This window comes from Dryobates pubescens, chromosome 13 (assembly GCF_014839835.1).
Source record: "Dryobates pubescens isolate bDryPub1 chromosome 13, bDryPub1.pri, whole genome shotgun sequence".
In the NCBI taxonomy this organism is placed as follows: Eukaryota; Metazoa; Chordata; class Aves; order Piciformes; family Picidae; genus Dryobates; species Dryobates pubescens.
Window position 1 is genome coordinate 28,613,373 of NC_071624.1, and position 13,201 is coordinate 28,626,573.

General features: G+C 47.2%; 1 protein-coding gene across 1 annotated transcript in view; it reads right to left on the minus strand.

Moving 5' to 3' along the window:
• The window catches only part of CRCP (CGRP receptor component), a 45,196-nt gene that overhangs the window by 21,537 nt on the left and 10,458 nt on the right, over nt 1–13,201 (minus strand). The window contains exon 4 of the mRNA XM_009903371.2: nt 6,146–6,259. Coding sequence (XP_009901673.2) covers nt 6,146–6,259 — 114 coding nt within the window. The remainder of the gene's footprint in view (nt 1–6,145; nt 6,260–13,201) is intronic.

Genomic DNA, 13,201 nt, shown 5'->3' on the forward strand with positions numbered 1-13,201 from the left:
CAGCAGCACAGCCAGCCTGGGTGTGCTCAGTGCCAAAGCTTGTCTAAGGTGAGTAGCCTGGAGGAGACTGAGGGGTGACCTTATTACTCTCTACAACTACCTGAAGGGAGGTTGTAGACAGACGGATGTTGGTCTCTTCTCCCAGGCGGCCAGTACCAGAACAAGAGGACACAGTCTCAGGCTGCGCCAGGGGAGGTTCAGGTTGGATGTTAGGAAAAAGTTCTATACAGAAAGAGTGATTGCACATTGGAATGGGCTGCCTGGGGAGGTGGTGGAGTCGCCATCACTGGAGGTTTTCAGGAGGAGACTTGATGGGGTGCTTGGTGCCGTGGGTTAGTTGTTTGGGTGGTGCTGGATTGGTTGATGGGTTGGACGCGGTGATCTTGAAGGTCTCTTCCAACCTGGTTTATTCTATGTATTCTATGCAAGGCAGGCACCAGTGCCACCAACACCACCCTCCCAAGTGCCCAGGCACTGCCTCACCAGTGGCCTCTAACACTGCTTGGGACCTCCCATGAAGTGCCATCTACCTGTGTCCCCACACTGGATATGGAAGAGATGCTGATGAGAGCTGCTGGGAGGATGCTCTTTAACCCTCCCTGGGGACTTGGCCCTGGTGGGACTGTTTGCAGTGTCCCTGAGCCTTCCCTGCTGCTCCCTTCCCTGTTTGCATCAGGTCCTTCCCAAAGCATTCCCATCTCTTTTCAGATGTTCTCTCAGCTCTCAGGCCAGCTTCATCTTAACTATCTTTAAAGTCTACCAGCATCTCAGCTACCTCTGTTGGCTGTTTTTTATAAACACTGAAGTTAGCAAAATAAAGCTCCTTGATGCAGAGGGAAATTAACTTCAGCAACCTGAGCAGGGAGACTTGCTCAGGGCAAGCAAAAGCTCTTGGGGCTTAACAAGTGCTCCCCAAGTGCCTGCTGCGTTTCAGCTGAGCTTTGGCCACAGCTCTGATGTTCTTTCTTTTTGGGTCAGCACAAGCATTTCTTTTTGCTCCATAAAAACTCTGCAGCAGGATTTCTTCCTGTGGGAACAGCAAATATTTTCTCTGTCAATGTTTTCAGCAGCTCCAACCTAAACAACGCTGCCTTCGACTCCCTCCAGGATGCTGGCTGGATCCCAGGCTGTGCCTCCGGAGCAGCCCTTTGGAAAGGGGGCTACCATGACCTCCCTCTCCCTGGGAAGGTCAGAAAACATCACTCATGGTTTTAGAGGGCACTTTGGGCTTCTTTAAGGAATTCCCTGGGCTCATCTGGGGAGTGTTGGGGGATTGGATACATCCAAGCTGCTGCTGAAATATTTTCAAGAGCTTGAGCATCCCAAGGATGAACAGTTCACTGCCTGCCTCACCCCACACCCTCTACCCTTGCAGGATCTCAACAAGGAACAGGGATCCCAATCCCTGGTCTCCCAGTGTGCCACCAGGAGCACTGGGTCAACAAGTTGCTGGGGAGAAACCAGTGTCCTTAGGGCAGGATCTCACTGCCCAGATGAAGGCATCTGGCAGGCAAGGAAGAGGCATGGTGCTCATTTTGGTACTCACCACTCATTCACCTCATGGTGGCTTTCCAGCTGCCTCTTCCCTGCCCTGCTCTTCCCATGATCACCTCCCTCACCTGGTCCAACCCCTCCTTGCTCAAGCAGAGTCACACAATCACAGAACTGCCTAGACTGGAAAAGACCTTTAAGATCATCAAGTCCAATCATTAACCTAACACTGACAAGTCCTCAGCTAAACCATGTCCCTGAACACTGTGGCTACATGACTCTTAAATACCTCCAAGGATGGGGGTTGAACTCAAAGATCTCCAGAGGTCCCTTCCAACCCCTAACATCCTGTGATGGGACTCCACCATGTCCCTGGGCAAGCTGATAACCCTTGCAGTAAAGAAATTCACCCTAATATCCTAACCAGGTCAACCAGGTCTTCCTCCTGCAGCTCTCCATTGGGAAAGACAAGAATGTCCAACAGGATGGAGAGCAAAGTACAAATGAGCAGCCTGCAGCTCACCCTGCTCCCTCCCAGCACAATTTGCTTCAGTCTGCACCAACCCAGCTTTGCTCTAGCTGATTTCTTGACCTTCTTCCTTCCAAGGTATGACAGTTTCAAAAGTCATGCCCAGTTTGATCACTCTTCATGGGCCAGGGGGCTGCTGGGATCACAGCAGCTGCAGCCACCCACCCTGCTGCTGGGAGTCCTTATTTTAGGGTGTGATTCCCAGCCTGCTTGGGCTGACTTCAGAAGCCACAGCTGGGCTGTGGCCAGTAGAGATTTCAGCAAGTGAAAAAGAAGTTGTGCACAGAACTGTTGAGGACAGAACCTTTCTCAAAACATTTGTATAGACTCTTTGGAAGGTCCAGACACTCAGTGGCTGTTATTTAACTCTTCCAGCACTAGGCTGGAGTGTCATTTCACTGCACTACTTCAGTGTTGTTTGAAGCCATGCTTCAGAAGGAAACCTGCCCAAAAGAAAATCTCCCCCCAGAAGAAGACCAAAACTCCACCTTGTTCTGGGTTTGCTTTTTGTAATTAAAGCTACCCTAGCAAACACATCACACAAACAGAGGAACCAAATGCATTTGGCTCCCTGCAAGAGAAAGAGAGCTGCTCAAATTCTGCATCTCAGTGGTGGAGAACAACCTCCTACACAGCCCTGCCACACACAACCACCAAAGCTGCTCAGCTCATCAGTAGGGATTTCCTGTGCTGTCTACAAAGCTCCCTGCAGACATCTCTGTTTCCAGTATATCAATTTCCCCTTCCCAGCAGGACAGCACAGCCAGGTAGGAGTGGTTGATCCTTCTCCTCTCATAAAACAAATCTTGCTAATAAAACTTCCCCAGCAAGGTCTGCCAAACAATCCTAAAGCAAGCTGGCCTTTGTGGGGCTGAGTTTATGAAAAGGAAAGCTCCAGGTATTTTAAAGTATCAAAACAGAGGAGAATCTTGGCAGCCTGTTCCCCTTTGCTCCCAGAGCGGCGCTGGGAGCTGCCCTAAGCAGAGCTGTCCTCTGCTGAGACCCAAAGATGTGACACAGAACAAAAGGGAGGAACACATGAAAAATGAGAAAGCTAAAGATAGCATGGTCTTCCTACACAGTCAGAAGGTGCTGAGTACTCTGCCCTTCTCTTCTCACAACTAGGGACCTTTTAAGTGCCCACCACGTGTGCTTTCTTGTCCCTGGGACACATCAGAGGGCCACTCTCCCCGTGCTGACTTCTCTCCTTCAAAAGAGCCAGCACAGTACATGTACTGTGTTAGGTAACTGGTCAGCCAAGCAAACAAAAAGCAGCCCTGGCAGACAGGCAGATCTTTTATGGAGTATCCAGGACACCAGAAGGAGGGTATCACATAAGCAAGATGGCATTTGCTTTCCATAAACCATTCCTGAGTCTTGGGTTTCCAAAGAACACACTTGAGGGTAAACAAGGGAAGCAGAAAGCTGCGCTCTGAGCCAGAGCAATTCCTCACCTGGACTCACACAGTCAGAGAGCACCAGCAGTAGATCTGAACATCATTCCTTGATGCAATGCAGATGGGGAAATGCCAGATCCCTTTCAAATGTTACTCAGTATTTCATGTTTAGGGAAATTACAGTTTGTGTACCTTGAGACTGAAGAAGCCATTTGTGCTTCTGCACTGGTTTAAAGCCCATCTGGAACCGATTTCGGTAAGAAGGTTAAACACAACAATAGTGAACAAGTCCTTGTATCTTTTACAGCACACATACAACAGAGGACAACACAGCTGCTGGCCACAAATCCATTAGGGTAACAAATCAACAGTCCCCCAAGATGAAACATTCAGCTTCAGAGATCAGTCAGAACATTCTTGCTGGCTAAAGATCCTTGTGAGCTGGCCCCATCTGCTCTCTGTACATTTAGAACATGCTTCCATCACTTTATCTTAGAAAAAAGACAGATAAGAAAGCAAACACTTGCAGCTCAAGGTCTCAGCATGTCAAACAACCTCCATGACTGCTGAGGCTAAAAATGCTCCTTTCAAAATACTTGCATGCCACCCCATGATTTGATCCACTGCTCTCTTCTCCTTTGCTCTGCTCTTAGCTGAGAAAAATCTACGTCGTAGCATCACAAAATGCACCGAGGACTTTCCCCCTCTCGTACTCCACTTACCCAGTCAAAATGCACCATTAGTCTCCAGCCCCTGAATGTATTTACATAAGATAAATTATCTTTAAGAGGTTACAAATCTATTTTCCAGTCATTTCCTTTCCTCCCCAAACATCAAAGCAGCTTAAAATGCCATGGAAATGCGTATCACAAACCCCCCAGACGCTGGGAAGTTATCACTGCCTTTCATGCACAGCACAACTAAAGGTCAGAAAGTGTAAATTCTCTGCATAAAAACACAAAATCAAACCATGACAGAAGTGGTGGTGGGGGAAAAGTAATATATTCTGATTCAAGGTCTTGTATCTTAAGGGCAGCCCTGGCTGCAGCGACCATGAAACAATAAGAGTTGAAGACCCTCAAGGCGGCAAAGAGAGCACGAAGCAAACTCACTGCTCTGGATTTCAAGTGAGCAGACTGCATCCTCTTCAGGGATCTGCTTGGCAGAGTGTCATGGGATAAAGCCCTGGAGGGAAGAGGGGCCCAAGAAAATTGGTCAATATTCAAGGACCAGCTTCTCCCAAGGCCAGGAGCAGTGCATTCCAAGAAGGAAGAAGGCAGGCAAGAGTGCCAGGAGACCAGTGTGAATGAACATGGTGCTCCTGGACTTGCTTGGGGCACAAAAAGGAGAGTCTAGAAGCAATGGAAAGAAGAAGAGACCATGTGGGAGGACTACAAAGAGGTTGTCCAAGCAGCCAGGGATCAGGAGTGTGTCCAGAGAAGGGCAGTGAGGCTGGTGAGGGGGTTGCAGGGTGTCACACATGGAGCAGCTGAGGGAGCTGGGGTTGCTTAGACAGGAGAAGAGAAGGCTGAAGGGAGATCTTATTGCTCTCTGCACCTACCTGAAAGGAGGTTGGAGTGAAGGTGGTGTTGGTCTCTTCTCCCAAATAAACAGCAATAGGATGAGAGGAAATGGGTTTAAGTTGTGCCAGGGGAGGTTTAGATTGGACATGAGGAAAAACTTCTCTAGTGACAGAGTGGTGAGGAGCTGGAACAGGCTGCCCAGGGAGGTGATGGAGTCACCATCCCTGGGGGTGTTCAAGAAGCTGTATATGTGGCACTTCATGGTTTAGTGGCCATGGGAGCTGGGTTATGGTTGAACTTGTTAAAGGTCTTTTCCAAACTTGATGATTCTATGATTCTAAGTACAGGCTGTTAGACACCCTTGAGAACAGTGACCCCACCAACAGATCCATGATGCCAACAGCCTGCTGGCCAGACACCAAACCCTTCCTGTACCTGTGTTCTGACCCCTGAAAACTGCCCCTTTTACAAACAGCTCCAGAAGCTGCCTTCAGACCATATTCTGGAAAGCAGTTGGGCAATTCAAAGGCACATGAAAACAATTACCATGCTAGCTCTGCTATGATATTGCCAGCTGTATGTCAGCCTATTCACATGTACAGCTGCTACATTGGGAACAGAAAAAGCACAGAATAAAGCTGCAGATTCTGTGCCACATCATCTCTCAGACTGCTACAGCACAAAACCCATTTGCTGCCATCCCAGCTTATGACAAAATGCTGGAAACAATAGTGTCCTTTTCCATGCTTTCTTGTAAACAATTGGTTCCCTCATCACCTCTGAGCAGTAAAAATTGTAACAGATTTTACAATGATTTCCAATACAGGATTAAACTGGTACCCAGTCCTGAAAGAAAGAAGAAGAGGAAGAAAGGAGGGGGGAGGAAAAAGAGGAAGAAAGGAGGGGGGAGGAAAAAGAGGAAGAAAGGAGGGGGGAGGAAAAAGAGGAAGAAAGGAGGGGGAGGAAAAAGAGGAAGAAAGGAGGGGGGAGGAAAAAGAGGAAGAAAGGAGGGGGGAGGAAAAAGAGGAAGAAAGGAGGGGGGAGGAAAAAGAGGAAGAAAGGAGTGGAAAAAAAGAAAGACTAAAACCCCACAAAACCAGCAAAAAAAAAGGCAGAAAAATCAAAGCTGATTCTCTTGTGCTTGAAATTGTTGCCAGCTTTGGTCTAGGTGCCTCCTACGCTTGGTCACCTTGGCCTTCAGTTACCATTGCAGAGTCTCTCTGTTGTTCTTCAGGATCTCCTGGCAGGATGCTGGTGACTGTCTGGATAAGTGACTCAATCTGCTCTTCTGTTAGCCTTTCCTCGCTTTCTTCTACCATCTGCAAGGCAAAAAACCCCAATCCATTGTAATCATGAAATCCATACTTCCTTCCTCAGCTCCAAAGAGAAGGGCTAAGCTAATTGGGAAATGCTATTCTCAATGGATGCAGGCAGGACATGGTCTGAGCTCATTACAAAGTGGAACTCTTACAATGCTTAAAAAGAGAAAGAAGAGCTCCATTGTTAAGTGCTACACTTGGCACTCCAGGAGAGCCTGCTTTCTTTGCAACATGGGAAACACACTCAGAGCAGATTTTCCTCCCTCATTCCTCCTAAAACCTCTCTCAACCTACACATCAGTATCTTGAGCCAGGCTTTTCATTTAGCTCATGTGCAGACCTACCTCCCAGACATATTTCCCTAAGTTTCTGTGCTTTCATGGGAGAATTGAGATAACCTGAGCGAGGTTACCTGAACCTTGGTATCTTTTCCAGCACCTAGATGATAAATAACCAGGCCATAGAGAAACCACCTCAGCCTACAGCAGCTAAACATTACTGGAATTTGATAAGATGGTGAGAACTGCTGGAGCAAGTCCAGAGGAGGGCCACCAGGATGATCCAAGGGCTGGAGCACCTCTGCTATGAGAATAGGCTGAGGCAGCTAGGGTTGTTCAGCCTAATGAAGAGAAGACTCCAGGGGGACCTTACAGCTGCCTTCCAATAGCTGAAGGGATCCTACAGGAAGGCTGGAGAGGGACTTTTCATAAGGGTGTCTAGCAATAGGACAAGGGGGAAATGGTTTGAAGCTGAGGGAGAGTAGGCTTAAACTGGATCTTAGGAAGAAGTTCTTCACATGAGGGCAGTCAGACTCTGGAACAGACTGCCCAGGGAGGTTGTGGATGACTCCTCCATGGGGGTGTTCAAGGACAGAATGGACGAGGCCATGAGCAGCTGAGTCTTCTTGAGAGGTGTCCCTTCCAACCTAAGCCATTCCATGACTCTGTGATTCCTGAACACAAAGGCATGCAAGCACTCTGAGCAACACAAAACATGGCATCACAAATCCACAATGAAATTCCATAGTATCAGTTAGGGACCTGCCCCCACTGCGGAGCTGTGGGAGCCTTTGCATCGCTGCTCCCAGCGGAAACAACTGCCCTAATTTATAGGCAGCTGTTAAAAGGAAAAGCATGTCAGAGGCCTGGCAAAGCAAGGCAGAAGAACCCTTCAAACACAAATGAAAGCAATCAGGATTGTGGGGTTTGAGATTTTCATTTCTACATAAAGGCCTTTAAAAGGTCCTTTGAAGAGCAGCGATTTGTATTAATTACAGTTCCAACTCAACGCAGGTTTCAGCGGTTCTAGCTCTGAACTGTCAGCTGTGCAGATGCCATTTTGCCTTCTACAAAGCAGAGTGGGATGTGCAATTAACTTTTTTTTTTATTTCTGAGCCCCCTGTGCACAATCTGATCATCTTTCATCAGCTGCTGTGCACAGCCCCTTGATGAGAGGAGAGCGAGCACGCGAGAATCCACTCCTGCGGCAAAAGGCAAGCAGTGAATAGCCATCTGCAAATGACTGCTGCTGGGGACTGTCCTGATCAAAGGATGAAGTCCTCTCTGGAGCAGCCTTCCAAGTACAGTTTCATTCAAGAACTCCTGGAGGAGCCTGGCTTGCAACCCAGCCCTGGCTCTCATTACCACCAGCTGCTGCACTATACATCGCGAGTTAAAATACGCCAAAAAATCCTCCTGGCGTTACCCTTCTGGGTAAGCAGCTGCTGAAGTGGCAGCAGATAACTGCCTGCTAGGCTGCATTTTCAGAGGTGATCATCTCAGCAGCTTGACTGGCATCAGCCTAAAACTGCCACACATCCCTCAGAGCACCATCATTATGCAGTAATGTATGTTACAGTGGGTACACACACTCTGCGTTGCCAGCACTGCCGACAAAACCGTCACCCAGGATGACCTACACTAGGAAGTTCTGTAGAGGATTACCAGCCTGGGGTTTTGGACTGGATTATCCTTGTTATTAATTGCTGGAACTTTGAATTTTAAAGGTAGCAGCCCCACAGCAGCAGGTAACTGTGCAAAGAAAAAGCCCAGATCCTTTGAACAGGCAACACCACTCAAGGCAGAGTGATTTATCTTTCAGTGGCCAGTGGCTCCAAACTGGAACACAGGGAAGCAAAGGAGGGAAAACTTCTTTGTGGTGAGGGTGATAGAGTATCCAAACAGGCTGCCCAGAGAGGCTGTGGAGTCTGCTTCCCTGGAGGACTTTCAAACCCACCTGAATGTGTTCCTGTATGGCCTACCCTAAGTGATCCTGCTTTGGCAGGGTGGTTGGACTCAACCTCCAGAGGTCCCTTCCAAGCCCTACCATTCTATGATTCTATGCCTCCTCCATTTATTACCATCCAACTACTTTCCCATCTTCAGGAAGATGGCACCTTGCCTACTTTAGATCCCATTTATTGGATCACATGAAGTCCACCCCTTTTCCCCATTTAAATTTGATCCCTCCTTTCCCTTTCTTCTCCAAACATTTTCTCCTTGCTTCCAGTAGCCAGGGGCAAACACAAGGATGTGATCGGAATGCAGGCAGATAATAGGGAGTGATTTCTAGATCAGAATCAACTCAGCTTCTGCATTTAAGGGCAGAGTGTATTTAAGCAAGCATCTAATCACTGCTTATGCTCCTCAGTGCCAAATGAGTAATGCCCCAACCCTCAGTATGAACAATCAGGTTGATGTCATTTGTGGTGGTTAACCATGGAAGCCTGCAAGGCTGACAAACTGCAGATATGACTCTAGACATTGACAGATGAGCTCTGGTGATTGATCTGGCAGTTGAAGAAATCACACTCTAGCAGGAAGCTGATGAAAGGAAGAGTCTCTTATGCTTCAGATGCTTTGGTGCTGTAACTGATGTCTCATTAAACTGCTGAGAAGAGCATCTTTAAAGAAAGATGCCACTAAGGAGTGGGTAATGTAGCTCCACATTCCCTTCTGCTGACAGATCCATAGCCTCTGCCAGAGGGAAGTGGTAATTCCATACACCACTGCAGCAAATTCATCAAGGGCTCACTTCTTGATGCCTCTGAGCCATGCATCCTCACTGCCAGCTCTCACCACCCTCTACACGTGGCAGGATGGACAGCTGCTTACTCGAGTTAATGCTTCAGTGCTACTTTGCTGTGATACTATTCAAGAGTTCACAGGATAAAAAGCATGAGCTCTAAAAATCATTTTTTTTCCCCTCACTCTTCAGGGAAACAGCTTGAGCAGGAATTTATGAAAGTATAAACTCATGAAACAGAGCAGTGTGCCAACAGGAAAGATCCAAAAGGAACAGAAAGCACATAAAGGGACAAATGAAACTGTTCTCAAGGAAAAGAGATACCAAAGGCAACAGAAGGTCACTCAGAGGCTTATATGAGATTCAACAGATGTTCACCATCTTCTGACTTAAAACTACAAGACAAAATACCTTTGCTACTTGATACTACCAGGCAATAATGTTATGAGGCTCAGAAGAGAAATTAGGTGTAAGAAAAAGCCTAAGAGGCAAAAAGAAATGATCGGGCTCAAGAACCTGCTTCTCCATCAGGAATGTTACCACCAGGCAAAAATTCATCTATCTAAAGCCCTGCCAACCCCTTGGCTTGCAACTGGCTGCAACTGCTCAAGCACCAGAGTCAAGCCATAAGCAGGGAGGAATGCAAAGTTTATACTAAGGAGAACAGAAATGCTGATGTTTGCAAGCAGCACATGACGCAAGATGTTTGTGTTGGCAGCGCCGCGCGCACCGCGTAGAAATGGAGTGTCCACGCAGAAGATGCCATGTGCCAAGTGTGGGGTGTCATCCACCAAAGCTCTGCTGAACTCTGCAGGTCCAATACCCTGGTATCTGAGCAAGTAACAGAATGGGCCAATGCTATTTATGGACAAAGAGGACCCTGCTATGCAGCAGGACAAGTGGGTCTCCTCCTCAGGGCTGAGAGCAAGCACTTGCTTGAAATGAACCCAGGAAAAAGGCAGCCACATTGCTGCTTGCTCTAAGAGTTCCCAAGCCATGACTGCTTTTCAACTCTATGCTATCCCAAAATAGTAACAGTGGGTAAGACTTCACCTGGAGTACTATGTCCAGCTCTGGAGCTCTCAACACAGGAAGGACATAGCCCTGATGGAACAGGTCCAGAGGAAGGACATAGACCTGATGGAACCGGTCCAGAGGACGGCCATGAAGATGATCAGGGGCTGAAACATCTCTCCTGCAGGCTGAGGGAGCTGGGGTTGTTCAGCCTGGAGAAGAGAAGGCTCTAGGGAGACCTAGTAGCAGCCTTCCAGTACCTGAAGGTACCTGAATCACAGAAACATTCAGGTTGGAAAAGACCCTCAGGATCACCAAATCCAACCAATAACCCTAGCATACAAGGTTCACCCCTACACCATCTCCTCAAACGCCACATCCAAATGACCTTTAAACACTGAAGGTACAGGAAGGCTGCTGAGGGTCTCTTTACAGAGGGCTGCAGTGACAGGACAAGGGGCAATGGTTTGGAATTAGAAAAGAGGAGAGTTAGGATTGGATGTTAGGACAAAGTCCTGCACCATAAGGGTAGTGCAACACTGCAACAGCTTGCTCAGGGAGGTAGTTGAGGCCCCATCCCTGAAGATATTCAAGGTCAGGTTGGATGAGGCCTTGAGCAACCTCATCTAGTGGAAGATGTCCCTGCTGACAACAGGGAGGTTGGATTGGATGTCTTTGGAAGCGCTTTCCAACCCAAACCACTCTATGATTAACCCACAGCTTCCGCACTGACTGACTCTTTAGGTCCTCAAGAGATCCATCTAACTTAACTGGACTTTAAGTTTAAAATCAGGCAGCCATTTACCCAATAAAGAACACATCAAGGAAAGGATGCCAGCCGTGTTCTGCCTCTCCAGACACATCTGTGCATGGGCTTTCTAACACAGCATCCAACATCCATCACTGACTCTTGCTACAAGAGAATGAAAAGAGGAATCTCTTGCCAACTGCGGGATTAAACACTGGCAGATGTCTTGCTCTGTAGCATAACTGCTACTGGGAGCCAGAGCTGTGCTTATTAAACAAGTGTGTCTGTGGAATATTGTTGCTAGCACACAGCCTTCCCCAGCTGCACATTTTCAAAGTAGCTTTGTCAAAATGGGGAGCACTAGATATGAATTTCTCAGAAGAAAACAACCATCCTTACCAGGTCAGAAGAGAAGGACAGAATTCCACTAAGCTGCAAGTCACACTAAAACCTGCTGAGAACTCCTGGTGGCAGAAAGTCTTTTTTTTTTTTTTGGAAGAGTTTAGAAGATTTTATTTCTTGAGAAGGACAATCAGAAAGTGACAGCCAGCCTGAGTGTGAACATCATTCCAAAGATTCATAGAAGGGCTGGGGTTGGAAGGAAGCTTAAAGATCATCCAGTTCCAATCCCCCTGCCATGGGCAGGGACACCTCCCACTCAACCAAGCTGCTCAGGGGCTCATCCAACTTCTCCCAGGCAACCAGCACCAGAACAAGAGGACACAGTCTCAAGGTGCACCAGGGGAAGTTTAGGCTCAAGGTGAGGAGAAAGTTCTTCCCAGAGAGAGTTGTTAGCCATTGGACTGTGCTGCCCAGGGAGGTGGTGGAGTCACCAACCCTGGAGGTGTTCAAGAGGGGCCTGGATGTGACACTTGGTGCCATGGTTTAGTAGTCATGAGGTCTTGGGTGACAGGTTGGACTTGATGATCTTTGAGGTCTCTTCCAACCTCATTGATTCTATGATTCGTGAACACCTCCAGGAAGGGGGCACCCACAACCTCCCTGGGCAACCTGTTCCAGTGTCTTATCACCCTCACTGTAAAGAATTTCTTCCTAATCTCCAGTCTCATTCCACCTTCCTCAAGCTTCAATTCAAGATTCAAATGTTTGTGGAACTTGATGATCTTGGAGGTCTCTTCCAACCAAAACAATTCTCTGATTATGAAACAAATGTATGACTTTGTATGTTCTGTGTCATGTACAAATGTAATCACAAGATATGAACACAGACACTGAGAGAATTTGTCTAGACCTTTTTTTCCCCTTTTGGACTTGGTGAAACAAGGACAAACATTCCAGGACCAGGCCTTCCCTCCTTATAACCCTATCTTATCTTCTGTGCTTGCTCAAGTGAAATCAAGTAGAAAAGACTTCATCATCCTCACTCTGCTTCTTTTAGGTTTTCAATGCTGATCTGGATTTCATTTGGCCTCCTGAGACACATCAATACACTGCAACTCCTGAGGAATAAATAAAGCCACACTGAAGAGCCCCATAAAGTTGTGAAAGAACTGAAGAAGCTGTCTCAAGGATAAGTAATATTTGATGGATAGCAAACATTAGCACCACAGAACAGAGCAACCTGTGGTTAGAAGCTATTGTTTACTTGAGTAACAACTGAGAATTCTATTTAAACTACAGCAAAACAAACAAAAAAAGGAAATAGGGGGCTTCTGATTGCTTCCAAAGCTAATCAACCACAGAATTTAGCTGCAGTGTAGGAGGTACATATTTTATGAGAAAATGATTGGATTGCTACTTCCTCCTCTGAGCAATAATTTGGAAGTGTTTAGCACCAACACGGTGATAAAGCACGTTAAAAAAACAACCAAACAAGAAATCAAGACTGAATGATTGGATTAATGTCCCTCAGAGAGAGTGAGCCAAGTATGCAAAGTGGGAAGTAGAATAGAACAGAACAAACCAGGTTGGAAGAGACCTTCAAGATCATCGCGTCCAACCTATCACCCAACACCACCTAATCAACTAAACCATGCAACCAAGCACCCTATCAAGTCTCCTCCTAAACACCTCCAGCGATGGTGACTCCACCACCTCCCCAGGCAGCCCCATTCCAATGGGTAATCACACTATCTGTGAAGAATTTCTTCCCAACATCCAGTCTGAACCTCCCCTGGTGCAGCTTGAGACTGTGT